Consider the following 27,698-nt stretch of genomic DNA (forward strand, 5'->3'; position numbering starts at 1 on the left):
ATGAGATTCATCCATAAAACTCTTGACTGTAACGGCACACAATGCAGATATTTTTCCAAACGCATTCAGCATATGATAAAGCAAGATAAACCTCAAGAAAAGGAACATCGACACGCTTTTGTCTTTTTTTTTCATTGCAATGTTCTTTATTATCTTTTCCAGTTTCAAATGTGAAAAGAGGCATTAATTTCTCTTAATTAAATATTTAAAGCAAAAAAAAAAAAAAAAAAGCGCAAAAAAAAAGAAAAAAGAAAAGAAATATTTACATAATTTCATTAAACTATAATCAATAACTAGAGGAGGATAATTGTACAAGCCGGGTGGTTAAACCGCAAAGAAAAAAAAAATTAAATACATGAAAACAAAAGCCACAAATTAATACATGGCATTAAAGTTAGCATTTTTATTATTGAAAAAAAAACAAACAAAAAAAAAACATGTATTTACAGGGCGCTCCTGAAATGCATCTCCACTCCAAGGAGCTGAAAGGCATGTAGTATTCGTACTCTCGTTCTCCAGCTTTTTTTTTTTTTTTTTTTTTGTAGTTTTCTCCTCTTAAACACTTTTATTTCTATATATATTTTCAAGTCGTAATAGTGATTTATTTTGTAAAGTCCACTACAGGTGCAAAGAGCACATCCACAAGAGCTCCTCGTCACCCTGAAGTCTCTGCCCACCTCATATTTTTTTTTTATTTATTTTTTTTTTGTTTAAGTTTGAATGATTTCTCCATTAAGTGTGATGTGATGAACCGCATGTCACGTCAGGTCAGGTCGGGCCGGCGGAAGCGTCTCGGCGGCCAGCAGCAGCAGCAGCAGCAGCAGCAAAAAGGTCAAAGTTGAATGTTTCTATCAAGTTCATCGCCCAGAGCTGCAACGAAACAACTGAAAAACCGCAGCTCCGAAACAGGGTGATGCAATTTGCATTTTTAATTAGATTTTCTGTCATAAAAAACATAGAAAAAAGAGCTCAAATCACTCCACTAGAACTAAACAAAATCCCAAATCCAATCAATCCTCCTCCGTTACAGCAACACGCACACGATCAGCCGGTCCACGCGAAACTAGATCACAAATATAAAGGGATTCAAAACGGAAAATAGAACTCTGAGCAGCTTTCTGTCACCAGGGAGTGACATCATAAACAAACGATTCAATGAAGTGATGTCATCAACGTCCGTCTCCATGGCAGCAGGAGCAAGAAACAGGAAGTAGCAATTCTAACGGCTAAAACTGCGGCGAGCAGATAAGGCTTGTCATCCTCTAATACTTTTCAATATCACTTTATTTCGTTTCAGTTCAACGGCATTTTTCTTGCGCAAACAAAAAGACAAAACAAAAAAAAAAATGTTGAAAATCTCCCAAGTGTTTTTTTCAATCCCCAAATATATTTAATGTGTTTTTTTTTTCTTGCTCTTCACATCAATCCATCTCTGTAGTGGGTGTGGCCAAAGACCTAGCTGTTGTCTGATTCGTCCTCAGCTTCACGCAGCCAGGTAAAGAAGGCGGTGACGGATTTGAGGGCGACGCCCTTGCCTTGCTGCTCGGCGGGGTCTTTGCTGGACTCCCACCTGTAAAAACCCTCCTCTTTTATGACATCCTCATCATAAAAGACGTCGAAGAACATCCGCAGCAAATCTGCAGAGAGAAAGAGGCCGACATCATTGATAAAGAGGAGAAGTGACAGATATCTGGCTGCACACACGCATACGAACACACTTACTTGGCGGCTGCTCCATTTGTACCATCAGACCCTGTAACGCGTACAGCGCCTGCAGCTCTTTCTCTTCGTCTTTAATGTAGCGCTGCAGCAGCTTGGCCCTCTGGGTAATTTCTTTAGTGTCTACTTTATATGGATTCTCACCTTGACAATGACAGGATGAAAACAAAATTAAAGCCAACATGACATGATTCACCAGTGTTGGATTAAATCCTTAAATGCTGATGTTTAAAATCAAGCTCCGCCCTACATTATTTCCCAGTGATATTTTGTGAGGAGAAGAAAAGTGACTCACAGATAATGGCAGACTGACAGACTGCGGTCATCAGCGCTCGGACAAACATGTTAGATGTTGTTTGCTGCTCGTCCAGATTGGCCTGCACAGAGGGACAGGTCAAAGGTCACTGAGGTGACAAACACAGCTGCAAAAGCTGAACAGAACAGCTATAATTCATCTCTAACTGAGTTGTGCCATCATATTTGTAGCTGTAAAGTCCTAAAGGTACATGGAAGACAGAAAGAATATTAGCTTTTGTATAATTTCAAAGCTTTTGTATAGTTTGTGTTCTCTTGAGAAACTTTGCGAGTGAATGCAGTTTCTTGGCAGAACGCAAATGTTTGTGAACGAATGCAAAGTTAATTTTTGGAGCGCAAATGTTTTCTAGCGAATGGAAAAGTACTGAAATAAAATTTTTCCTCCCAGCTCATATTTTCCCCATTAACAGAACTTTTGTGTTCCATTGAGAAACGTTGCTTTTGCTTATAAAAAGGTCTGTGTTCTCTCGCAAAAGTTTCTCAGAAAAACGCAAAAGTTTATTGGAAAAACGCAAAATTTCTCGGAAGAGTGCAAATGTTTCTCAGATAAGCGCAAACATTTCTTGGAAGAACGCAAACATTTCTCGGAAGAGTGCAAATGTTTCTCGGAAGAACACAAATGTTTCTTGGAAGAACGAAAAGCTTCTTGGAAGAACGCAAACATTTCTCGGAAGAGCGCAAATGTTTCTTGGAAGAACGCAAACGTTTCTCGGAAGAGTGCAATATGTTTCTCGGAAGAGCGCAAATGTTTCTTGGAAGAACGAAAAGCTTCTTGGAAGAACGCAAACATTTCTCGGAAGAGCGCAAATGTTTCTTGGAAAAACGCAAACATTTCTCGGAAGAGTGCAATATGTTTCTCGGAAGAGCGCAAATGTTTCTTGGAAGAACGCAAAAGTTTCTCAGATAAGCGCAAACATTTCTTGGAAGAACGCAAACATTTCTCGGAAGAGCGCAAATGTTTCTTGGAAGAACGCAAACGTTTCTCGGATAAGCGCAAACATTTCTTGGAAGAACGCAAACATTTCTCGGAAGAGCGCAAATGTTTCTTGGAAGAACGCAAACGTTTCTCGGATAAGCGCAAACATTTCTTGGAAGAACGCAAACATTTCTTGGAAGAACGCAAACGTTTCTCGGAAGAGCGCAATATGTTTCTCGGAAGAACGCAAATGTTTCTTGGAAGAACGAAAAGCTTCTTGGAAGAGTGCAAACATTTCTCGGAAGAGCGCAAATGTTTCTTGGAAGAACGCAAACATTTCTCGGAAGAACGCAAACATTTCTTGGAAGAACGCAAACGTTTCTCGGAAGAGTGCAAATGTTTCTTGGAAGAACGCAAACGTTTCTCGGATAAGCGCAAACATTTCTTGGAAGAACGCAAACATTTCTCGGAAGAGCGCAAATGTTTCTTGGAAGAACGCAAACGTTTCTCGGATAAGCGCAAACATTTCTTGGAAGAACGCAAACGTTTCTCGGAAGAGCGCAATATGTTTCTCGGAAGAACGCAAATGTTTCTTGGAAGAACGAAAAGCTTCTTGGAAGAGTGCAAACATTTCTCGGAAGAGCGCAAATGTTTCTTGGAAGAACGCAAACATTTCTCGGAAGAACGCAAACATTTCTTGGAAGAACGCAAACGTTTCTCGGAAGAGTGCAAATGTTTCTTGGAAGAATGAAAAGCTTCTTGGAATAGCGCAAACATTTCTCGGAAGAGCGCAAATGTTTCTTGGAAGAACGCAAACGTTTCTCGGATAAGCGCAAACATTTCTTGGAAGAACGCAAACATTTCTCGGAAGAGCGCAAATGTTTCTTGGAAGAACGCAAACGTTTCTCGGATAAGCGCAAACATTTCTTGGAAGAACGCAAACATTTCTTGGAAGAACGCAAACGTTTCTCGGAAGAGCGCAATATGTTTCTCGGAAGAACGCAAATGTTTCTTGGAAGAACGAAAAGCTTCTTGGAAGAGTGCAAACATTTCTCGGAAGAGCGCAAATGTTTCTTGGAAGAACGCAAACATTTCTCGGAAGAGTGCAATATGTTTCTTGGAAGAACGCAAAAGTTTCTCAGATAAGCACAAACGTTTCTTGGAAGAACGAAAAGCTTCTTGGAAGAATGCAAACATTTCTCAGAACGCAAAAGTTTCTCGGAAGAACGCAAAAGTTTCTCAAATAAGCGCAAACATTTCTTGGAAGAACGAAAAGCTTATTTGAAGAATACAAACATTCCTTGAAAGAGCGCAGACATTTCTCGGAAGAAAGCAAATGTTTCTCAGAAGAACGAAAAGTTTCTAAGAAGAATGCAAAAGTTCCTCAGGAGAATGCAAAAGCATTGAAATATGACTTTTCCTTCCAGTTCATATTTTTTTCCCCCATCACCAGAACTTTTGCTTTCCTCTTAGGAACTTTGAGTTCACTTGCAAAAAAAAAAAAAAAAAAGTTCTCAAGTGAATGCAAAAATCAACGAAATATAATTTTTCCTGTCATCTCATATTATTTCCCACCACATGTGCCCTTAGAGGCTCTGTTGTAAAGTTCCTTATTTTGCCCTTTTAAGTGGTTGGAAGACTCGTGTTATTTCTACAGATGCAGCTTCAGTAGTACTGAATCCAGAACATCCTTTAAACCACACACACACACACACACACACACACACACACACACACACACACACACACACACACACACACACACACACACACACACACACACACACACACACACACACACACACACACCTCCACCCAGTCAAACATCCTCTGGTTGTCGGCTTTCTCCTGCAGGAGTCGCTCCAGCTCTCTGGTGATGTCTTCTGGACTCAGAGATGATTTACTGCTCTTCCTGACACACTCCTCACCCAGAGTGAACTCCACTCCCTACACACAGATTATATAGCAAATTATTAAACATATACTTTAGCAACATTATACAAGAATCGTAACTATAATTCCAGAGTGCTGCAGTTGCAGTCAATTCACTGACCTTTTCGGTGACAAACTTATTGACGTCCTCATCTTCAGGCAGGAAGTCTTTCCAGCCAAGACCCGCATCTCTCCACATCGCTCCCACCTTTTTATGACTCTGAGACAGGAAACAGTTCAGAACAGACACTTTCAGAACTTGATTCGAGGCACAGCACTGCTGAAATCACTTCCTATTCCCTATATAGTGCACTATGCAGTGTGTAAACCATGTTGCTGGGTAATTCGAATAGTTTTCCCTGACCACTCTTTTGTACCCATAATGCACTTTATAGTGTACAGCAGGTATAGCATTTTGAATCAGCTCAACTCAATGTCACTCACTTTGTAGTGAATGAATAAGCAATTTGGGAGATGTGCAAGTTTCAGGAAGGACTGCATGATTTGGTGAATAAAATCTAATTATTTTTCTGACAAGAATTGTGATTGAGATTAAAAAAGCAATAAAAAACTCCAGGTTTGTGGTGCTTGTTTGTAGGGCTGCACAATTTGGTCAAAAAGTGTGCGATTATATATGAGGATGACTATAAAATAACCATACTGATAATAATTTAATAATAAATGTATAAATAAAATGTAAAAATAATATAATACATTATTTTTTATTATAATTAGTACTAAACAGAAATAGTAAACAAAACAATATTGCTAATTCAATATTTAACTTTCAAATAAAATGAGTATTAAAGAAAATTAATATTATAGTAATAATATTTTACAGTACAACAATGAAATTACAATACAAATACTCTGTCTTAATTTCATTTTCAATTGTTAATCCATCACGCTTTAATTTTGTTAGAGAAATCCAGAGAAGCTTCTCTTTTGTTGACAACAATATTTATTATTTTTATCATGATTATTATTAAACAAATTTAGTAAACAAAATATGAAATTGATAATGTAATTTACATTTTTAAATAAAAAATAAGATATTTTTACAAAACCTATATTTATGGCTGTCTTGAATTATTTCTCAAACATTAAACCATCAAGCTTTAATTCTGGAGGAAAACTGCAGGGAAACTTCTCTTTTGTTTATAAGTGCTTCTCATGAAGTTATAAGTTTGAGAAGATGGTTTTGAGCATACAGTGTTTTCAAATGCACATTATAAGCAACCAAAGCTCAGATCAGATTGTGTGGAGCAGCATTTACTGACACTGAAAACACCGGCGGATCATCATCATTTAAATCAATCGCAGCCATCGCTAAGCAATATCGATTTTATTTAATGAATCATGCAGCCCAAGTGTCAGGACGTGAATTAATCAGTTCACACAAACATCCTACCATTCCTTTACAGAGCAGGTTGAGGATTTCCACCAGCAAAACTCCAGCTATCCCAAGAGGCACCAGTGGTTTAGACACCTCCCTACAAATACAGCACAGGGGTCAGAGGTCAGCAGGACCATCTGGTCGTTCCAAGCTCCAACAGATTAAAACCTTATATCTTATTGGCAATTTTCTTTGTTTATTGATTGTTGTGTGGCTTCATCAGGGAAATCGTGTAAAGCAGTTTGCAGGCTCACCTGAAGAGAGGCCCCATGGGAATTCCTCCCTCAAGCAGCATAGGGCAGATCAATTCAGCCAGGTACAGCCAGATATGAGGAATATCAATGGCCATATCTTCTGCAACCTCCAACACCTCCAACAGCCTGACACGATTATTAGGATTATATTAGAATATATTTAAATTCATTTGGCTGTAAAGACTATATTATGCACACATCTCTCACCCTTTGTAGTATTGTTGTGTAGATAGTGTTTGTGTTTTGACCAGCTGGTGAAACAGTAAACCCAAGTGCTCTCTAGCAAGGGCGCTGCGCTCCAGCGTTGACTCGATTCCTGTCCGGACGAACACGGAGAGCAGGGACGAGCAGTTCAGCTCACTGACGCACTGCAGCGCCTCCTTCAGGACAGCAGGATGAACAACAGTGTGAGGTTTTTAAAAACAGCCAACACAAAGCAAAACTGATTGGCATGAGTGTTTAAGTACATGTACCTTTAGGTCATTGATGTGCAGGTACTCCTCTATGATGGCAGTCGATTTCTTCTCCAGTTCCTCCTCCGTCAGAGCCGGTTTGGAGGAAGCAGGTGGAGGAGTGGGAACAGTTTCTCTCTTTACTGTAAAAAATAAACATACAACATACCCTGTAAAAAATCTCATCCATACCAGTATGTGTTTTGTTCCATCTGCATTAAAAGTAATCCATTTTTATGTGACGTTTTACTTTACATAAAACAAGTCATTTTAAAGTCAATTGTATTGCAATAATAGAAACTAATAATACTGTAATTTTGCAAATTAATGAATTCATTTAGACGGAAACCAAAACTGTTTTTATATAAACATTTTAACATTCCCATCAACTTTTAAATGATACCTCAATTTAAAGTTGAAATGTAAACATTTAAATGGTGGCTGTGAAAAAAAAGCAAATTTATTCAAACATATATTAAGACAAGTTAAAATAATAGAATATGCTGAAATTAATATTAATAATAATATATAATATTAACTTGCAGAACTATTATGTCCAGTTCATCTTACCATTCTCGCGGCTGCCGCGTTCTCTTTCTCTCTCGCGCTCGTCCGTCATGCTGGAAACGCGCCGGACCATTTCAGCGGGGCGCTGTTCTCGTTCTCGACTCCTCTCTTCTTTTTCACGGCTAAAACTCCTCTTGCCAACTGCGGGGCGATTCCGGTCCAGCCGGTCTGATCCGCGGTCATCGCGGCGGTCGTAGCGGTCACCGCCCCGGTCCATGCGTTCATCGCGCCGGTCGAAACGATCACTGCGTTCCCGACTGGAACTACTCCTGAGACATAAACAAAGGGACAAACTCATAAATGGAAGTATATAATTAAGATACTTTAAATGAGTCTACCCCCCATTACTGTTATAAACATGAGCCTCGTCTAAAAGGCAAAGGGGGAGATGTTGCTGTAATTTAAAGTAATATTTTCAGCATTACTCTAGTCTTGTGTACACTCCATTTAGCCAAGGCCGCAAACCAAACTCCCTGCTACAAATATAGTAGAACTATCACTTCTACCACTAATGATTGCTTTATAAATTATCTTCCTGATCAGTTTCTACTCCTCGGCATACCAGATAGTTTAGAAGAACTCGATGTTGCAACAGAAACTACTGACTCTTTCTTTTCCAGCACTTTAGACACAGTTGCTCTTTTGCACTTAAAGAAGATTAAGGAAAATAGTCTGATGCCGTGATAAAACGAGCACCCTCAAGAAAGCATCCCAAAAAAAGGGAGTGCAGCTGGAAGAAAACCAAACTAGAGGTTTTTCACATTTTGTGGAAAGAAAGTGTTATTGCATACAGAAAGGCCTTAAAAACAGCTAGATCTGCTAATTTTTTGACTCTTAGAAGTTAACAAATACAACCCTAGATGTTTATTTGATACAGTTGCTAAATTAACAAGAAATAAAGCTTCAACTTCAGATGTTTCCAAACAGCATGGCAGTAATGACTTTATGAATTTCTTTACTTGCAAGATTGATACTATTAGAGAGTCTATTACAGTATTGCATCAGACATCGTGCTATAGACCCCCTGAGGAACAATTCCACTCATTCTTTGTTATAGGAGAGGAAGAATTGTCTAAACTTGTTAAATCATCAAAATAAAAAAATATTGTATGTTAGCCAGACTAAGCTACTGAATGAGATACGTCCAGAAATCATGGATCCTTTTCTTAATATTAATTCATCAATGTCATTAGGATACACAGCAAAAACCTTTAAGATGGCTATTAAACCTCTTATTTAAGAAACTCAACTTGATCCTAGAGAACTAGTTAGTTACAGACCGATTTCAAATCTCCCTTTTCTGTCAAAAATACTAGAAAAGGCAGTATCATCACAACTATGTTCCTTTTTAGAAAGAAATGGTATCTGTGAGGATTTCCAGTCAGGATTTAGACTGTATCATAGTACTGAGACTGCTCTCATTAGAGTTACTAATGATTTGCTCTTATCATTGGATTGTGGCTGAATTTCTGGATCTTAGTGCTGCATTTGACACTATTGATCACAATATTCTTCTAAATAGACTCGAAAACTATGTTGGCATTAGTGGAATTGCATTGGCATGGTTCAAATCATACTTATCTGACCGTTATCAGATAGGAGTAAATAGCAGTAAGTACTGTAGCAGTAAATAAAGAGATGTCATACCGATCACAAGTTCAATATGGAGTACCACAAGGCTCAGTACTAGGACCGTTGCTTTTCACCTTGTACATGTTACCCTTGAGAGATATCATTAGGATAAATGCCATTAGTTTTCACTGTTACGCTGATGATTTAAGCTCTATATTTCTTCACGCCCTGAAGAATCTTACCAATTCACAAAATTATCAGAATGCATAATTGATATAAAAAAATTGGATGACTAGTAATTTCCTACTACTTCTGAAAAAACAGAGGTTTTAAATATTGGATCAAAAAACAATTTCACGTAATAACCTCTGTCAAGTCTTCGTCATCTGGGTGTGCTCTAGGAACCTGGGTGTGCTCTTCGATAACAATCTTTCATTTGAAAGCCACATTTCTAGCATCTGTAAAACTGCATTTTTCCATCTCAAAAATATATCTATATCATGCTCTCAATGACAAATGCAGTATGACCATATTAGTCTGGCTCTGTCAACACTGCATTGGCTTCCTATTAAACATTATATAGATTTTAAAATCTTGCTCATTACTTACAAAGCACTAAATGGTTTAGCTCCCCAGTACCTGAGCGAGCTCTTAATGCATTATAGTCCTTCACATCTATTGCAATCTCAAAATTCTGGCCAGCTGATAATACCTAGAATATCAAAATCAACCGCAGGCGGTAGATTCTTTTCTTATTTATCAACTTAACTCTGGAACAATCTTCCTAGCATTGTTCAGGAAGCAGACACACACTGTCAGTTTAAATCTAGACTAAAAAAACATCTCTTTAACCTAGCATACACATAATACTATCACATTTCTATAATTCACATCCGTTAAAGTATTGTTAGGCTGCATAAATTAGGTCAACCAGAACCAGGAACACTTCCCATAACACCCAAGTACTTGTTGCATCATAAGAGGAATGGCATATACGCTAATATTAGTCTCTCTGTTTATCCCGAGGTTACCGTAGTCCGCCGTATCCGGTCTGTATCCAGATCAGATGGTGGACCTGCATCTAGACACGACCACAACGCAGCCCTGAATGTCAGCAGAGATCCTGTCAACTAGACAATCCCCTGTGGAGACCTCATCGACACGACAGCCTTCGGCACAGATCCTCAGCAAACACCACAAGAACCAGACAGGTCCTCCGCACAGACCTATGACCAGCCTCGTCTTCATACTGGCGTGATGAATTCGATCTTCAAGCAAAAGGAACTGGATGAAATATTTGAATGCTACAGATCCATAATCTGATTCTGACTTGTGATGCAGCCAGAATCATAATCACACCGTGTTCGTTCGTTGGCCACAGGAGAACTGACCCCCTGACTGACTCCATTCTGTCACACGAAGGACTTTGGGTTCCTTGCCACTGTCGCCTCTGGCTTACATAGTTGGGGACACTTAATATTCAACAATACTATTGATTTGACAGCACTGACACTATTGGATGAGAAATGAACTTGAAGCTGGATGATGACAACACTGTTTTCTTCAGAACAGCTTTATCGATGAAATGCACTAATTTAATAACGATGATCTTTACAACAGAACTGAGTCAACACTGAACTAACTTGACAATATTTTCTTTCAGAGCTGCTGTACAGCCAAAATGAACTGTTTGCATCATTGAATCGTTTTCCTGTTATCACTGTAAAGCTGCTTAGAAACAATCTGTATTGTATAAATCGCTACATAAAGGTGACTTGACTTAAAAGAGTAGCTTGATACCACTTTTAATGTCATTACTCCAGACTTCAGTGTCACATGATCCTTCAGAAATCATTCTAATATGCTGATTTGCTGCTCAAGAAACATTTCTTGATAACATCTTATTTTACAGTGTCACACGTTACATGTACTTGCTATAGTAATGTCAGTAAATCATGCATAATTACATGCAACTAACCCTAAACCAAACCCTAACCCTATAGTAAGTACATGTTAGTTAATATTGCTTTGTCCTTAAATGTATAATGAACAAGTATCAAGGACCAGTGGTGGACAGTAAAAAACGTATTTTTTACATATTTCAAGTATCTGTACTTCAGAGTATTTCTATTTTGGGAAACTTCACTACATTCCAAAGCACAATATCATATTTTTTACTCCAGTATATTCAATAAAAACATGTCGTTCCTCTTTCTTTCGAGCTAAAGATATCAACATCCGCCTCTGTGGGGGTTTACACACGACAGCATTCAACTCAAACTGGAAATGGGTTATGCATTTTGGCCATTCGTTTACATGACAATGGCATTTTGGGGGCCTGAAAATGCAAACGTTTGAAAACGGGTTTCAAGGGAAATTCTTCTATAATTTTGTGACTTCTTTGGAAATTTCCATTATTCGCTTCTTTCTTCCTTTGATGTCTGCTCCAAGTAACTGGTACCGTCCAATATTTTGCATCTGGAGTGGCATTCTGCACTTTTCTTCTAGTGACGATCCTTCTTAAGGCAAACTTCCTCTTCTTGTATGTGACTGCTGAAATGTCACTAGATTATGGCTCCAGGTAGCCTTGTTCTTCTGTAAGGTAGTATCACTTATCTTGTGCAACATTATATATATAGCTAGTGAAACAAATATAAAAAAGTATCAAGTTGAGTTGTTTGCTCATAAAGCTCTCTCTCGGTCCCTCTCTCCTATATATGCATACAAAATTCGGATTATTCTAGAAAAACAGTTCTAGAAAGTTCCTGAAAGTGATACTTATAAGCAGTAATATTTGTTATATGGTTGTTCCAATTTTTTTTTTTATCTGGGTTGACCTTTTTTAAAACTAGGAATTATGGTCTTTTTAAGCAAAAGTTCATTGATTTATGATATAGGAAATCTTCTATTTGAAAAACAGTCAAAAAGTTAAAACCCAAGTGGACATGTCTGCATTTGTGCATCATATCCGTACAGGGTAGGGGTTATTTTACCTAAAACTGCCAACTAATGCAAGCATCTCCCCTGTTGTTGTAATAGTTACAAATGATATAAAACTAGTATGTTTTGACCCATGTGATGTCTGTACATTGTATTTTCATACTAGGCTATTTGTAGCCACATATTTACACAAATTTTGTTTTTTCTTATTTTTAAAATATTATATGGTACATTATTTCACTTGTATTATCAGCAAGTTAAACTGATATTTTAGTTTACTGAAGTTTAATGTTTTTATAGTGTGTAAGTTATGGTAAAAAAAAAAAAAAAAAATTCAATACATATCATATAATCTGCACTAATCTTTCTTATTATCTCTGACTAACGAGTCTGACTAGTGCTGGCTAAATAATAAACATGGTTCATCGATCAGTACTTTTTACTTTTAATACTTAAGTACACTAAAAGTCAAGTACTTCTGAACTTTTACTAAAGTGAAATGGAAAATTTGTACTTATTTATTTTTACTGGAGTAATATTTTAAAACGGTATCTGTACTTTTACTTTGTCCACCACTGACAAGGACACCTTTTTTACCCTAAGGTGGAAAAGGGTTTCTATATTAATGTGAGTTTCAAAAGTTTAAATAAACCCTAAAGCTGTATCTGATTTTTCTCAAAGATATTAAAATAAGCAACGTGCATTAAAACGAGCATAAAGTCTTATATCCAACAATACTCGTTAAATAAAAATGACACCTCTTAATGCTACATCTAGTAAAAACTACAATTACAAATTACCATTTGCGTTACAAGAGTGTCAATGTTCTTAAAAACTCACTTTTAAAGCACAAAGAGAAGAGATATCATGTGTGTGCGCAAGACCTGTTGAATTGCATGAAATGGTAATAATCTGACCTGTGAGGAACCCTCCTGTCAGAGTCCATGCTGGCGGATGAGGAAGAGGAGGATGGTTGCTGAAGCGCTGAAAAGCGATTCAAAGTGCTCGTACGACCAGAATCTTGGGCTGTGAGCAAACAGATAAGAGTTACATCATGGCCGGAAACGTGTGCATAATAAAATCCTGTGCATTCAAACACACTCACTGCTTTCGCTAGGTTTCGCTCCAGAGCCTCCGCTGCTGCCTTTGCCCCAACTACCCCACGTTCCTTTACCTCCAGGGGCCAGCAGCTGATTATTGAAGTCCAAAGCGCCCGGCTGCATCACAGACAAACATCATTAGTGTTCAGTGTACGAGTTGATGAAAAGCTGATAATTAACTAAAAATAGACCTTGGTTGGCTTCACCATCATCATCATAATAATAATAAGTTTGACTGATGGTGGATCAGACCTTGGTGATCTTGCTGAGTCTGGTGGGATCGATGGGTCTGTTCTTGGTGGAAATCGGCACAGTGTTCCAGCCGTCATCAGGTGCCTGGTTGCCACGGGAACCAGGTGTGTGCGGCCCACCGCGTGGCCCCATGCCACCCATCCCTCCTCCTCCGCCACCACCACCACCACCACCACCGCCGCCGCCTCCTCCTCCTCCTCCTCCTCCTCCTCCACCGCGGCCTTCCTTCTTAGACATGAGCTGCTGTTGAACTTTGACCTGCTCTCTGTGCTCCTCCAGCTCCGCCTCCTTGTGGATCTGCTCGATGGTCTTCGGACCCAGATCTCCTCTGCGCGGAACCCAGTTATTCTGAGAGACGGTGGGAAAATTAGCTCAAAAAGAAGAACTACAAAAACAGAAATACTTTAAAAAAAATTGACAATTCTTGTTTAGTTTTTTATGGAATAATTGCAGAATTTATTATAAACATCCTCATCATCATTTTAAATTCATGGTCCTCGTAATCTTGAATCAGAATAAATTCCCCTCCCTCTTGCAGTGACATCTCTTCTCTGATGATGAGGGCGGGGCAACCTGTCACTCACATGAGATCCACCAATAGCAAACCACAACCATCCAATCAATTCCTCTCAGACTAAATCAAGCCCCGCCCCACTTTCTTTTTTGCTCTCGAAGCAGTTTCACTTGGATATATGTGTCACAATAGGGAAGAAAAGACCGCAAATAAAATGGAACATTTTCCCAATGTGTCACACTTTTACTCCCTCCCTCTTTTCTGAACTTCAGTTGTGCTTCAGCTGAAATGAAACTTAAAACTGCTTTTAAGTTAACCATCTGGAAGGGTGTGTGTGTGTGTGACACACATGGGGCGAGTTTCCTAAGAACACACACTGAGAGAAAGAGATACGACTGCCACAGCACTCTAATATATACTGGAAATACCTGTACAGAAAAATATTTACTTTAATTCATGCTCCTGGTTTTATTGTGCACGAGGTTTTATCCTGCACCAGGAAAATGTGAACCGTTCACCACAGACCAGGACTATTAATTAATGGAGTAAATATTGTATTCTGATTACAAGACAACTTTAAAAATTCTTGCATGCGTTCAAAACAATGATTCGTAAATCTTCATGAAGCAGTTTTGAAATCGTCCATCACTAGATATTGTTGAATAAAGTCGCTATTTTGTAATTTTTGAGGCACAAAAAGTATTCTTGATGCATTATAATATTAATGTTGAACCACTGTAGTCACATGAACTGTTTTAAATATGTTTTTAGTAGCTTTCTGGGCACTGAAAAAGGGAGTGTCATTGCTGCCAATGCAGGCCTCACTGAGCCATCAAATTTTATCAAAAATATCTTAATTTGTGTTCTTACGGATGTGGAACGGCATGAGGGTGAGTAATTAATGACTTTATTTTCATTTTTGGGTGAACTAACCCTTTAATAACAAGTGGCAGTAGATTTATTAGGCTGCTGTCACTTTAAGACCTCATGCACAGATCTGAAATACAGACACACATCCGGGTTTCTCCAAACTATTTACTTTGACTTAAGATATAATTGACTGTGTTTATGTAAACCTTGTGTTTATTTGACAATTAAAGTGCAATAGGACGTGATAGATAACATCGTTCAGTACTCACGCCCTGTTTAATAGGCTTTTAGTGTGCGCGCGCTTCGGCTATATGCGCTCAGAAAGGCGCATGTCACAAGGCGCAAGGCTTTAAAACGCATGCAAATAATAAACTTTCATGATTGTGAATAACAGCAATGGCATGTGAGTGTAACCCTACCTATGCGTTATGTGATGTGAATGTGCATCTTGTCGTTCACTATGTTGGGATGGAGGCGCCAGGACTTCAACTGATATGTGCACTGTAGCATGATACTACGATATTTCTTTAAAAGCAGGATTGTGGAGACATTTTAATCGTGATATCGCACACCCCTACTCACACACTCTCACTCTCACAGCTTCTTACCCGTCGTAAATCAATAACGTCCTGCAGCATGAAGCGAATTCTGGAAGAAGTTTTCCGCTCCTTAATAATTTTCTCCATCTGGTTGAAATATTGATCCATCCGGGGCTGAAAAAACAAAGAGACACAGCTCAATATTAACATACACGTGAGTCTTTCGGTTGGTCCTAGATGTAATGTGCATGCATCACCTTCGCCTTCTCAAAATCCAGATCCTTCCCGATGGTCGACAGCAGCCGGCACAGACACTCTAAACTCTCTTCGTCGTGGTTCTTCAGCAGTTTCACGATGCAGTCGTGCATGATGGTTTCCGTCAGCATCTTCAACTTGAACAACTCACCAATGAACTTGATGTTGCCTAGTGATCGTCGACGGGCTTTGTCTTTGGCGTCCTCAAGCTCCTCCTTCAACCTTTGCTTCTCCTCTTCCTGAAGGGGCAGAGACAGGAAGTGAAGTAACCATGCAATGTGTAATGATAAATAACATTTTAACATTGTAAAGAAACGTACCATACCATGCAGTATGCATACTACATATACTGCAGAAATAGTCAGATTGGCATGCTAGTATGCTACTTAGAACACAGTCTCACATACTGTCTTCCTGCTATAAATCATGATGACTGTGGACCAAATTCATACGTTTCAAAAAGCAGTCGAAATTGGGATTCGTTTTTTTTTTGTTCATACCCCTGCGGCAGCATCCAACTCTTTCTGCTTCTTCTCAAATGTTTCATCATCATCTTTATCCTTCTCGAACTCTTTCTGACAACGATTCAGTAGCAACTTCCTGAAATTCACCGACACTCCAGGTTTATCTGTGGTGGGAACTTTCAGCTGTAACGAGAGAGACAAAACACACCAACTAGAGTTGAAGAATTGGCTTTTGCGATCACTGCACTGGTCAGACACACGTCACAGTATTGCGACCATCACTGGAGCTCAAACACAACCATTTTGATCACACACACTCACCCCCATAAGGCAACGGCACATGTTGGCGTAGGCGACAGAGAAGTTGGGCTCTGAGATGGCCTTCTCAAAGATGAGGTCGATAACTCCTTTCAAGCGCTCTTCCGTGTCAATGGTCAGTTCAGTCACCTGCTTCATGAGCGGCTGGAACATCTGCGGCGTCAGTTTGTTCAACACGCTGCGGACGCGCTTGAACAGCTCCTGCGTCTTTATGAAGTCGGGGTCATCCTCGTTGACGCGACCCGACACACTGCTGCGCTTCACTGACGGTTTCCAGGCCTTCTCCGCTTTATTCAGCTGGACGTCTTCCGTCAGGGAAACGCTCGCAATGATCTTCCGTGGCTCCTTCCCGCGCTGACCTTGACCTGAACGTCGAGGGCCGCTCAGACCGGACGGCTAATGAGACAGAGAAAAGATTATTCATTCATTTACTACTTTTTATTTTCCATGTCAGCAGAAAGGCTTCTTCATGGTGAGAACAAAGTCAATAATAAAAGTCATGCAATTAATAAAAAGATATACGAGAAGATTAAGATAGATAAAGACAGAACGACAGACAGATAGAACAATAGACAAGATAGAATGATAGACAAAACGATAGAACAGACAAAATGATAGAATGACAGACAGAACGAAACAACGACAGATAGAATCAACGACAGAGAACGATAGAATGGCAGACAAAATGATAGAATTGACAAAATGAAATGACGACAGACAGAACGAAACAATGACAGACATAACGATAAAACGTCAGACAAATTGATAGAACGACAGACTGAACCAAACGAAGACAGAAAGAACGAAACAATGGCAGACAGAACGATAGAACGACTGATAGAACGAATGAAAGAACGATTGACAGAACAAAACGACTGACAGAACAAAAGATCAACAGACAAAAACCATAGAACGACAGACATAACGATAGAATGAAAGACAGAACGAAAGAACGACAGACAGAACGATAGAACAGACAAAACGATAGAAACAATAGAGCGACAGACAAAACAATAGAATGACAGACAGAACGAAACAACGAAAGATAGAAAGAATCAACGACAGACAGAACGATAGAACAGCAGACAAAATGAAAATGATAGAATGACAGACAATAACGATACAAAAGACAAAACGATACAACGACAGACAAAAACGATGCAACAACAGACAAAACGATAGAACGACAGACAATAACGATACAACAGACAAAATGATAGAACGACAGACAGAACGATAGAACGACAGACAAAATGATAGAACGACAGACAGAACGATAGAACGACAGACAAAATGATAGAATGACAGACAGAACGATAGAACGACAGACAAAATGATAGAACGACAGACAATAACGATACAAAAGACAAAATGATAGAACGACAGACAGAACGATAGAACGACAGACAGAATGAAAAAGATAGAACGACAGACAGAACGATAGAACGACCGGCAGAACGACCGGCAGAATGAAACAACGACAGACAAAATGATAGAAATGACAAAGTGAAAAAATGACAGACAGAACGAAACAATGACAGACATCACGATAAAACGTCAGACAAAATGATAGAACGACAGACAAAACGAAATGACAGAACGATACAACAACAGACAAAATGACAGAATGACAAAACGATAGAACGACAGAGAACGAAAGAACAGATAAAACGAAACAACAGAACGATACAACAACAGACAATATGACAGAATGACAAAACGATAGAACGACAGACAATAATGATACAACAGACAAAATGATAGAACAAGACAAAACGATAGAACGACAGACAGAATGATAGAACGACAGACAAAAACGATACAACAACAGACAAAACGATAGAACGACAGACAATAACGATACAAAAGACAAAATGATAGAACGACAGACAGAACGATAGAACGACAGACAAAATGATAGAACGACAGACAGAACGATAGAACGACAGACAAAATGATAGAATGACAGACAGAACGATAGAACGACAGACAAAATGATAGAACGACAGACAATAACGATACAAAAGACAAAATGATAGAACGACAGACAAAAACGATACAACGACAGACAAAAACAATACAAAAGACAAAATGATAGAACGACAGACAGAACGATAGAACGACAGACAAAAACGATACAACGACAGACAAAAACAATACAAAAGACAAAATGATAGAACGACAGACAGAACGATAGAACGACAGACAAAAACGATACAACGACAGACAAAAACGATGCAACAACAGACAAAAACGATAGAACGACAGAATGATAGATGGAGAGACAGAACGACAGACTATTCACAGTAAAAATAGTGCAGTCCAGTAAAATATCGTTCAGAAAAGCATGCATTTCATGTGACATTGCCATGGTAACTGACCGGGCCACGCCCACCAGCTGACGGACGGCCGAGATTGGCAAACGAAGGCGTGAAATCCGGACCACAGTTCATTCCAGGTAAGCGACTCGGATCCAGCTGCCTTAGGGGAGTTTTATTGGCCTGCCGAGAGAGAACACACTGTAAACACATCAGGTACTTTATCTGAGTGTGTGTGTGTGAGCATTAGTTACCTTATCCAGCACTACGTCTGAGATTTGCGGCAGACCCTCAGGTTTGTGCATGCTGGCACTGATGAACTGAAAGCCGAGCAGAAACTCTCGGTCGTATTTCTTCTTCTCCTCTGGGTTCAGGGGTTTCCATTGTTCTGTGGGAAACAACGAGCACAATTTCAACAGCAGTTCAGTGATCTTTTTTCTCAACATACAATGCCGATTTCTTGGCGATGCCTATAATGCAATTTATAAAGTTTGTCATTCCCAGTGTGCTAAAACTCCTGTAGATTTTGCAACGGACACACTTTTGTTAAATTTTGTTAAAGGGGACCTATTATGCCTCTTCGCAAGATGTAATGTAAGTCTCTGGTGTCTCCAGAATGTGTCTGTGAAGTTTCAGCTCAAAATCCCCCACAGATCATTTATTATAGCTTGTCAATTTTGCCCCTATTTGGGTGTGAGCAAAAAATTTGTGTGTGTCCCTTTAAATGCAAATGAGCTGCTGCTCCAGAAGAGGGCGGAGCTTTCACAGCTCAACAACAACAAAGCTGGAGAATCTCACGCAGACAAAATGAGGATTGTCAGTAACGGTGTTCAGCCTTACATTGTTCAAACCGGAGTCTAGCCGCATTTCCATTACAGATTTGCGCAAAACCTTTGTGATATTTTCTAAATGTCAATAAAAAACTATTGCAAAATGACAGCGTTTCAATTAACCAAAATCTTTATCAAAATAAAGACGATTTCTTCCTGCTTCATATTTTGATTCATTAATTTCTGCCCTCCACATGTGCTGCAGGTTTTTTCTTTGTGTTCATCAAGCATTTTTGTCTTTTCCACGCACTTTTTTGGTTTCATGAAGTTGCAACAGAATAGCCACATAATAATTAATCGGCTTGGTCAATATATTTGTCACTAAGCCTTAATTTGCAAATGATGTCTGAATGATTATATTACATAAGTACATCAACTTTAAAATGATCTGATGCATATTTATCCCACGTTACCTGCTTTATACTGGTATTTCTGTTCTGTGGGTGAGGTTGGTGTCGGACTCTGCGGTTTGATGTTTTCAGCATCAAGTTTATCTTCTTTCTCCTCCCACGTCTCATCCACATCTTCAGCAGGGGGCGGAGCCACTGGAGCAATGTTCTCTGGCTCCGCCTTCACTGCAGGTGCGACCTCTGGCTCAGGTGGCGTGGGCTTTAAAATAAGACAGCAGGTAAAGTTTAACTTAAAAAGGCCTGTTCACACCGAACACAAATGCACCATATGCATACCGACCAATAAGTTACAAGCTCAAAATAATAATAAACAATTGTTATTATCATTATCTCTATCACTTTATCATTCAGAATTGATCGTTCCATGCTAGAAGACAAATCTATAACATTTTTCTGATGGGTTGAATTTTGCACTGTGAGTGAAATCTGTATTTTCAAAACTTTTTTTTGCATTAAAGCTCGTAAATGTTTAAAAAAATATTTAGTCTGGGATTCACATTACTCACTGCAATGAAAGCATCAGCCAAATGTACATAACGTACAGGCCTTGAACTATGCTATTGTTGTTGAATGAATACAAAGAAGCAGTTTCTGGGCATAAAACAGTTGACGCTCTTCTACACACCTCTTTGAAGGCATCAAGAAGATCTCCCGCCTCCTTCTTGTTCAGGTCTTTCATTTTTCTCTTCTTCTTTGGCACAGAAACCACTGCAAATACACAAACACACACTGAGTATGAAGACATGCACTATTGACTAAACAGTGTGGCTGCATCAAATTCCAACAGAGGACAGTGGAAAGAGCTTTAGGCCAGAAACATTCTCTATGCAAGTACACAAATGCTAATGCTTGGTCAATGCGCGCTTCCTTATTTAACTTATACTACCTTGTGTTACTATTGAAGGTATTAGAGCTGCACAATTAATTGTTAAAAGATCATAATCTTGATTCAAACACCCACTCGATCTTATTCCTAAACGACAACGATTTTCCTCTGTCTATTAAATCTTTTATAAAATCATACTGGAGCATTCAGATCTGTGTTGGTGCTGCCGTCATGTATAGGTATGAAACAGCTTCAGAAACAGTCTTTTTAACCACACAGTATCAGTGTTTCTGTCTTACAATAATTAAAATTATCACAAAAGTACTGAGTTAAAAGTTTATAGTTCAGATATAAACAGTGATGTCTACAGTAGTGATCAAAATATAGCAAATCCCCTTTTGAAAGTAACATGGTGCTTCAAATAACGATTATATCGTCACTAGGTGTTTTTATGAGTGAGTCATTGAATCATTCAATCTAAAGATTCGTTCAAAAATGCATATTCATGCAGTAATGAAACAAGTCTTCATGAGTGAGTAATTGAATCATTAACTCAAGGGATTTGTTCAAAAATGCAGATTCATCCAGTAATGAAACAAGTCAAGTCTTTATAAGTGTCATTGAATCATTCGTTCAAAACATTTTTTAAAAAAAAAATAATCATTCTAATTAAACATTTTTGAATAGACTACAGCAATTAATATTTTGTCAGAACCTCCAGTAATTTACATGTTATTTTATTTAGTTGTCTGTTCAGAATCGTGATCTCTATTTGAAACAAAAAAAATTGTGATTCTCAGTTTATCCAGAATCGTGCAGCTCTAGAAGGTATCAAACCTCAGTACTCAAGGGGGCGCTAGTTTCCTTCAAATGTTATTAAACCAGGCGTGTTATTCTTCAAGTAGCTAGATATAAACACGTTGACATTATCTTGCTAAGCTACATTCTCGGCAGAAGTTTATGCTAATGCCTACTATACTCGCCTCACGTCAACACTATGTAACACTGTAGTGAACTAAACTCAAACTATTGAAAACTGAAACAAATACTAAGATAACACTGCCACTAAGTTATGAACTGCCTTCTGACACGCACCTTGCGAAGTACTCTCAGAGGGCGTGGTCTGTGTAGTGGGCGTGTCCTCTCGCTCTTCTGTTGGAGGGGGCGTGGCTTTAGAAACACATGCAACAACCTCTGAAGGGGCAGTGGCTTCCCTCAAAAGTGGTTCGGGGATTTCCTTGGCAGCGAAGGAAGGTATCTCCTTGACGACAGGTGGAGTTTCCAGGACTTGTTTAGTAGGCGTCTCCTTGACATCAGGCATTTCCTTGACAACAGCCTCCTGCGTGAGGGCTTCCACATCAACCGCTGTAGGTGCTTCCTTGGCAACCACAGGGATGGTCGCCTTGACAACAGGAGCGGGGGTCTCCTTTACAACAGGAGCGGCAGTCTCCTTGACGACAGGAACAGAGATCTCCCTGACAACCGGAGGAATAGGCTCCTTGACAACTGGAGGAATAGGCTCCTTGACAACTGGAGGAGTAGGCTCCTTAACAACAGGAGCTGGCACTTCCTTAACAACAGGAGCTGGCACTTCCTTAACAACCGCAATGGGAGTCTCCTTGACAACCGGAGGAGGAACAGTCCTTTCAGGGATTTCCGTGGTAACTGGTGGTGCTTCTTTAGTGATGTCCGGCTCAGCAATAGGGCTGATGTCTCTTGCTGGGACTCCGTTGAACAGCTGGAGCTCTTCCGGCTGCACTATTGGAGATTCCAGTGCAGGCTCTGCCTGGGGGGCGGGGACAGGCAGTGTTACAGTCACAGGCCCCTCCTCTTTGATTTTAGTGGGTGTGGCTTCAGCACCATTAGAGGGGGGTGGTTCCACCACAGTGGGCGTCACATGGGCTTCGTCTACAGGTGCTGGGGGTGGAGCATCTACTGTATCACTTATCGGACTGACAGGGGGCGGAGTCGGCGGGGCATCGGGTATCGGGCTTTCACCTGGAGGGATGGGAAACTCCGCCCTGGTTGTCATGATGACTGTAGGTGTGGCGTTGTCACCGTTGGGCTTTAAGGAATAGTTTATGCAAAAATTAAAGTTCATTAAACATTATTTGTGCGAAATATTAGAAACCAGATTATTAAAGTCACAGCTTTGATTTAAAGGCACAATATGTAATTTTTCACCACTAGAGGTCGCTTATTCAAAACAAAGGCATAGCTCAAAGACGCCGAGATTGAGCACGGAATCATGGGAGATGTCGTCTTCGCAGGAATACGACAGGACTTGTGCAGAAATCATGTTCATGGATGAGATTATTAATGCTACTGTTTTATGAAGCAGAGCAGGACGAGTGCTGTGGGAGCTGAACGAGGCCGCTGGAGCGATTGCTAATAAGAGGTGAGCGCGACATGTCTCGAGAGCAAATGAGCTTTTATTATAAAGTCGCAGCTTCTGCTTCTTCTGGTCAAGTGTATGTAGGGTAACGTTTTTGGTGTTTCCATGGTTTTTACAAAATAAAACCAGAAATCGAGGGTACCACGTTTATGAAGTCATTGATAGGCGAAGCACGGACGGTCCGAGTCCTGGTTAAAATTGCCCATTTCTCTGGATTTAAACATTCCTGGAAACATTTGGGATAATGTAAGTACACAAGTCAACAAAATATATAACACCGTTCTAGTGGTTTTTGGATAATTTAATACAAAAATCTTACCTATTGTGCCTTTAAATATATTTATGATTAAATATGATTCTGAATCATTAAAGGGTTATTTCACCCAAAAATGAAAATAATGTCATTTATTACACACCCTCATGCTGTTCCACACCCGAGAATATTTTTGGTGCTCCAAAAAAACTAAATAATGACTTATATAGTGATGGCCGAATTCAAAACACTGCTTCATGAAGCTTCGGAGCGTTATGAATCAGCGTGTCGAATCAACGGTTCGGAGTGCCAAAGTCACGTGATTTCAGCAGTTTGGCGGTTTGACACGCGATCTGAATCATGATTCGACACGCTCATTCATAACGCTCTGAAGCTTCATGAAGCAGTGTTTTGAAATCGACCATCACTATATAAGTCGTTATTTTGTTTTTTTGGCGCACCAAAAATATTCTCATCGCTTTATAATATTAATATTGAACCACTGTACTCACATGAACTGATTTAAATATGTTTTTAGTACATTAATGGATCTTGAGAGAGGAAATGTCATTGCTGGATACGCAGGCTTCACTGAGCCATCGGATTTCAACAAAAATATCTTAATTGCCGTGGAACGGCATGAGGCTGAGTAATAAATGACATTTTCATTTTTGGGTGAACTAATCCTTTAAATGACGTTGAGCTTTTACGACAGCTAATCATTGTTTGAGGATACCATTAAATAAAACAAAATAGAAAAACAATTCTCAGTGACTTTTCGTATGAAACACGCATTTATTTTGTTAACCCTCTGGTGCTGTTTGTTCATTTTTGACTGAAAAATGTTACTTTTTAATTTTTTTTTACATCACAAAACAGTGTGTTTGTGTACTTGGTTTTGGCACTTGCTATGTGAACACACACACACAAAAGTATATGATTCACACTAGTCAAAAATGACCGCACTGGAAAGAATGGGAAGCAAATTTCCTATTGAAAATGTTTGGTACTGCACCCAAACAAAATCTTACTGAAAGCTCATTTTTTGAGATATCAACCTCATATTTGGAGCACAACTTCTTTAGATTTATGGCTTTGGTAATATATTTGTGCATTTTTCATAATAATAATAATAAACTTAAGCGTCACTTAAGCAATAATGTGCCAAGTGTCATCTTTAAAAATAGACAAACCTAAGTCTGTGCTCCAAATCATTCAAGATTTATGACAGTTTAAATTTGGAAATTTCATTTTCAGGTATATGCACAAAAAGTGGTTAACAGGTAATAAATGGATCACAACTATTCCATAAATATAATGTAGTACCATAAAATACTCTAAAAATACAAAAATATTAAATAAAAATCATTATCAAACTAAAATATAGTACATATATTTAATTAATAAAAAAATTTTCTGGTACGCGAGCAGCACTAGAGGGTTAACTCCAAATATAGATCACTCAAAAAAAAGTTTAATGTTGTAGATTATCAGACAGGCTGTCAATTCATAAAATAATGAGCTGTGTTTTCACAGAAGTCAGCATATTTATAATGTAAATCGTGACCCAAAACATGTCATGATGACTAAATTATATCCCAACATAATTTCATGAAGTTAAATGAAATTTGCATCAGTATTGATGGCAAGTCATCTGGACCGGCATGAGGGTGTGTAAAGGACAAAATGTTCGGGCATTCAGGTGTGTGCGAGTTACCTGTGGAGGCGTAGGTGTCAAGCCACTGCGACCTCCTGACATGATCTCTTCTGTGATGTCACGACCTCCCTGATTAGGGTCTCTGATCCTGATCTAGAGAGAAGCATTTAAAACACGCAACAAAGAATGAGAACATGAGACAGACACAAGTTGACATGCACCACATGGAAAAGACGTTATGAACAACAAGAAAACAACAACAACGGCGAGTGATTTAATCCAAGAAGCATTTATCAGTGCTGTAAGAGATAAAATATGCTGCGAATGTCTCTGGCAAACACACAGACACACACGCACAACGTGGAGCACCTTATAAAGAAGAGAATGCCCGAGAGCTTGGAAAACTATCACACGGCCTCTTAAAACTCAAACAAACTCAAAGCAGTCCGTTTGTCCAACTTAACTATCGCAAGGAATTATATATTGGCTCACCAGGTCAACGAGACAAACACCCACACAGACACACAGACATACACACACACACACACACACGCATGAGACAGCACATTCCCTACCTTCCTCCCCTCGGACGGAGAGGTTGAGCTCTGCTAGGCCCGGCTCATCCTGGGGCTGAAGTTTAAACTCAGCCTAACTCGGACACACTAAACGGGGCAGCACATTCACACACAGCCTGGGCCGACGTGGGCCTCAAACTCTCTCTCACGTACAGGAGAGGAGGGAAGGAAAAACAGAGTGAGAGAGAGAGAGAATTTGGCCTTGTGAAACGAGTGCACAGGAATGTGGAACGCCCACCACACTGAACAGAGGGAGAGAGAGAGAGACGGGGGTGGAGACTGAGAGCCACGTGGAGCTCCAGAACTGAACTCACTGACTTTGCCATTTTAAATAGTGCAAAACTGACATGAAAAATGCCACAAAAGATTTCGATTTCAAATAATTGCTGTTCTTTTGAACTTTCTACTCAAAGAATCCTGAAAATAAAATATATATACACTCAAAAATATGAAGCAGCACAACAGTTTTCAACATTGATGATGATAATAAATGTTTCTTGAGCATCAAATCATCATATTAGATTGATTTCTGAAGGATCATGTGACACTGAAGACTGGAGTAATGATGCTGAAAATTCAGCTTTGATCACAGGAATAAATTACAGTTTATCATATATTCACATAGAAAACAGTTATTTTGAATTGTAATAATATTTCACTTTTTTTACTGTATTTTTAATCAAAATAAATGCAGCTTTGGTGAGCAGAAGAGACTCTTCCAAAAACATTTTAAAAATCCCAAACTTTTGAATGCAGGGTTTGAAATTAAAATGCCAATTTGGCTACTAAATTTGAAAGTTGCAGGGCATTTAGAACTTCATATAAAAATGATATAAAAGTATCAGAAATAAACCAGATAATCAACATCAAATCTCAGATTTAAATATGTTTATTATTAAATCTGATTCTTGATCATTGAATGCTGTTCATCTTTACGACAGTTTTTGAGGATACCAAAAAATAAAACAGAAATGAAAACAATTCTCAGTGACTTATAAAAGAGCATTTACTGCAAATAAAGCTCAATCCAAAATTTATGTTTAATGGAAAATACGTGGACAGAACGTCTCACAAAAATCATAATTTTTTTTTTTTGGGCTCAAAGCATGTCATGATGACAAAATTATATCCCAACCTGTAATTTCATGAAGACAAAATTCCCATGTCCTTCGCAACAGTATTGACGGCAAATGTTTCTGCAACTATATTATATAGTACATTCATTCATATATTATATAACACAACAGTTTGTTGCAGCTCTCTCTCTCTCTCTGTCATGCCAACAGTGTCTCTCTCTTTTCTCCGCCTCTTTTCTTCCTTCCACAACTTTCGCTCAGTTTCTATTCCTCTGAAATGTAATCTCACTGGTGGACTGAATGCGAGACATGAGAACTCAAAGTCCACTGCAGTTTCTCAGCTGTGAGCTCCCAGAGACCCTGATAACAGCAGCAAACATGCTCAACACATCCCATACTAAACTGCTGATGCTTCACCAGTGTCTTTTGATGGAAATGACCTTTAACCGGCTGTGAAATTTAGCAGTGCATCAGTCTGACACAAAACAACGGGACCGATGCATTTCAAGGTGAATGAACAATGCTGCCTTTTTTCGTGGTGATGCTTCTGCTTAGAGTCCCCATGAAATCAAAAAGGACAATTCTTTTTTTTTTTTTATTCGATTCATCTGTGCTCATTTTTTGTAAATTCATGTGCCTCGTAATCTTGCATCAGAATAACTTCCCCTCCCACTTGCAGCATCTCTTCTCTTCTCTGATGACGAAGGCGGGGCAACCTGTCACTCACATGAGATCCACCAATAGCAAACCACAAGCATCCAATCTATTCCCCACGGACAAAATCAAGCCCTGTCCTACATTTGTTCTTCTTCTATTTCACTCGGATATACAGCACAATAGGGAAGAAAATATGCTAATATCTGTCCACTTTTTCAGCAGTCTTGGTTAAAGAAGTATTTTTTTCCTCTGTTAAAGAGTTATAAGCCATAAACCAAACTAACCCACCAAGAGGTGAATCATAACATAACTTAGTATCGTTTATG

The 27,698-nt window shown here is 39.1% G+C and overlaps 1 protein-coding gene across 4 annotated transcripts in view; it reads right to left on the reverse strand.

Moving 5' to 3' along the window:
* Positions 1-379: 379 nt before the first annotated feature.
* Positions 380-27,698, reverse strand: part of wu:fb16f03 (eukaryotic translation initiation factor 4 gamma 1) — a 49,829-nt gene continuing 22,510 nt past the window's right edge. For 3 of the 4 annotated variants that reach the window (XM_048161052.1, XM_048161050.1, XM_048161051.1), the window contains 23 exons: positions 25,125-25,217; positions 21,855-22,824; positions 20,559-20,641; positions 19,937-20,132; positions 18,948-19,081; positions 18,757-18,876; positions 16,379-16,771; positions 16,094-16,240; positions 15,596-15,832; positions 15,408-15,512; positions 13,416-13,763; positions 13,169-13,280; positions 12,981-13,089; positions 7,555-7,820; positions 7,006-7,127; positions 6,740-6,912; positions 6,533-6,658; positions 6,294-6,375; positions 5,004-5,102; positions 4,760-4,897; positions 2,015-2,096; positions 1,723-1,863; positions 380-1,637 (listed from right to left, as the gene is read on the reverse strand). In XM_048161052.1, the coding sequence (XP_048017009.1) occupies positions 1,456-1,637; positions 1,723-1,863; positions 2,015-2,096; positions 4,760-4,897; positions 5,004-5,102; positions 6,294-6,375; positions 6,533-6,658; positions 6,740-6,912; positions 7,006-7,127; positions 7,555-7,820; positions 12,981-13,089; positions 13,169-13,280; positions 13,416-13,763; positions 15,408-15,512; positions 15,596-15,832; positions 16,094-16,240; positions 16,379-16,771; positions 18,757-18,876; positions 18,948-19,081; positions 19,937-20,132; positions 20,559-20,641; positions 21,855-22,824; positions 25,125-25,217 (4,458 nt within the window). In that variant the 3' untranslated portion in view covers positions 380-1,455. Of the gene's footprint in view, positions 1,638-1,722; positions 1,864-2,014; positions 2,097-4,759; positions 4,898-5,003; positions 5,103-6,293; positions 6,376-6,532; positions 6,659-6,739; positions 6,913-7,005; positions 7,128-7,554; positions 7,821-12,980; positions 13,090-13,168; positions 13,281-13,415; positions 13,764-15,407; positions 15,513-15,595; positions 15,833-16,093; positions 16,241-16,378; positions 16,772-18,756; positions 18,877-18,947; positions 19,082-19,936; positions 20,133-20,558; positions 20,642-21,854; positions 22,825-25,124; positions 25,218-25,639; positions 25,822-27,698 lie in introns of those variants that run through there. The other variant, XM_048161053.1, reaches the window with a different exon arrangement.

The sequence above is a fragment of the Megalobrama amblycephala genome, linkage group LG16 (assembly GCF_018812025.1).
Source record: "Megalobrama amblycephala isolate DHTTF-2021 linkage group LG16, ASM1881202v1, whole genome shotgun sequence".
Lineage (NCBI taxonomy): Eukaryota > Metazoa > Chordata > Actinopteri > Cypriniformes > Xenocyprididae > Megalobrama > Megalobrama amblycephala.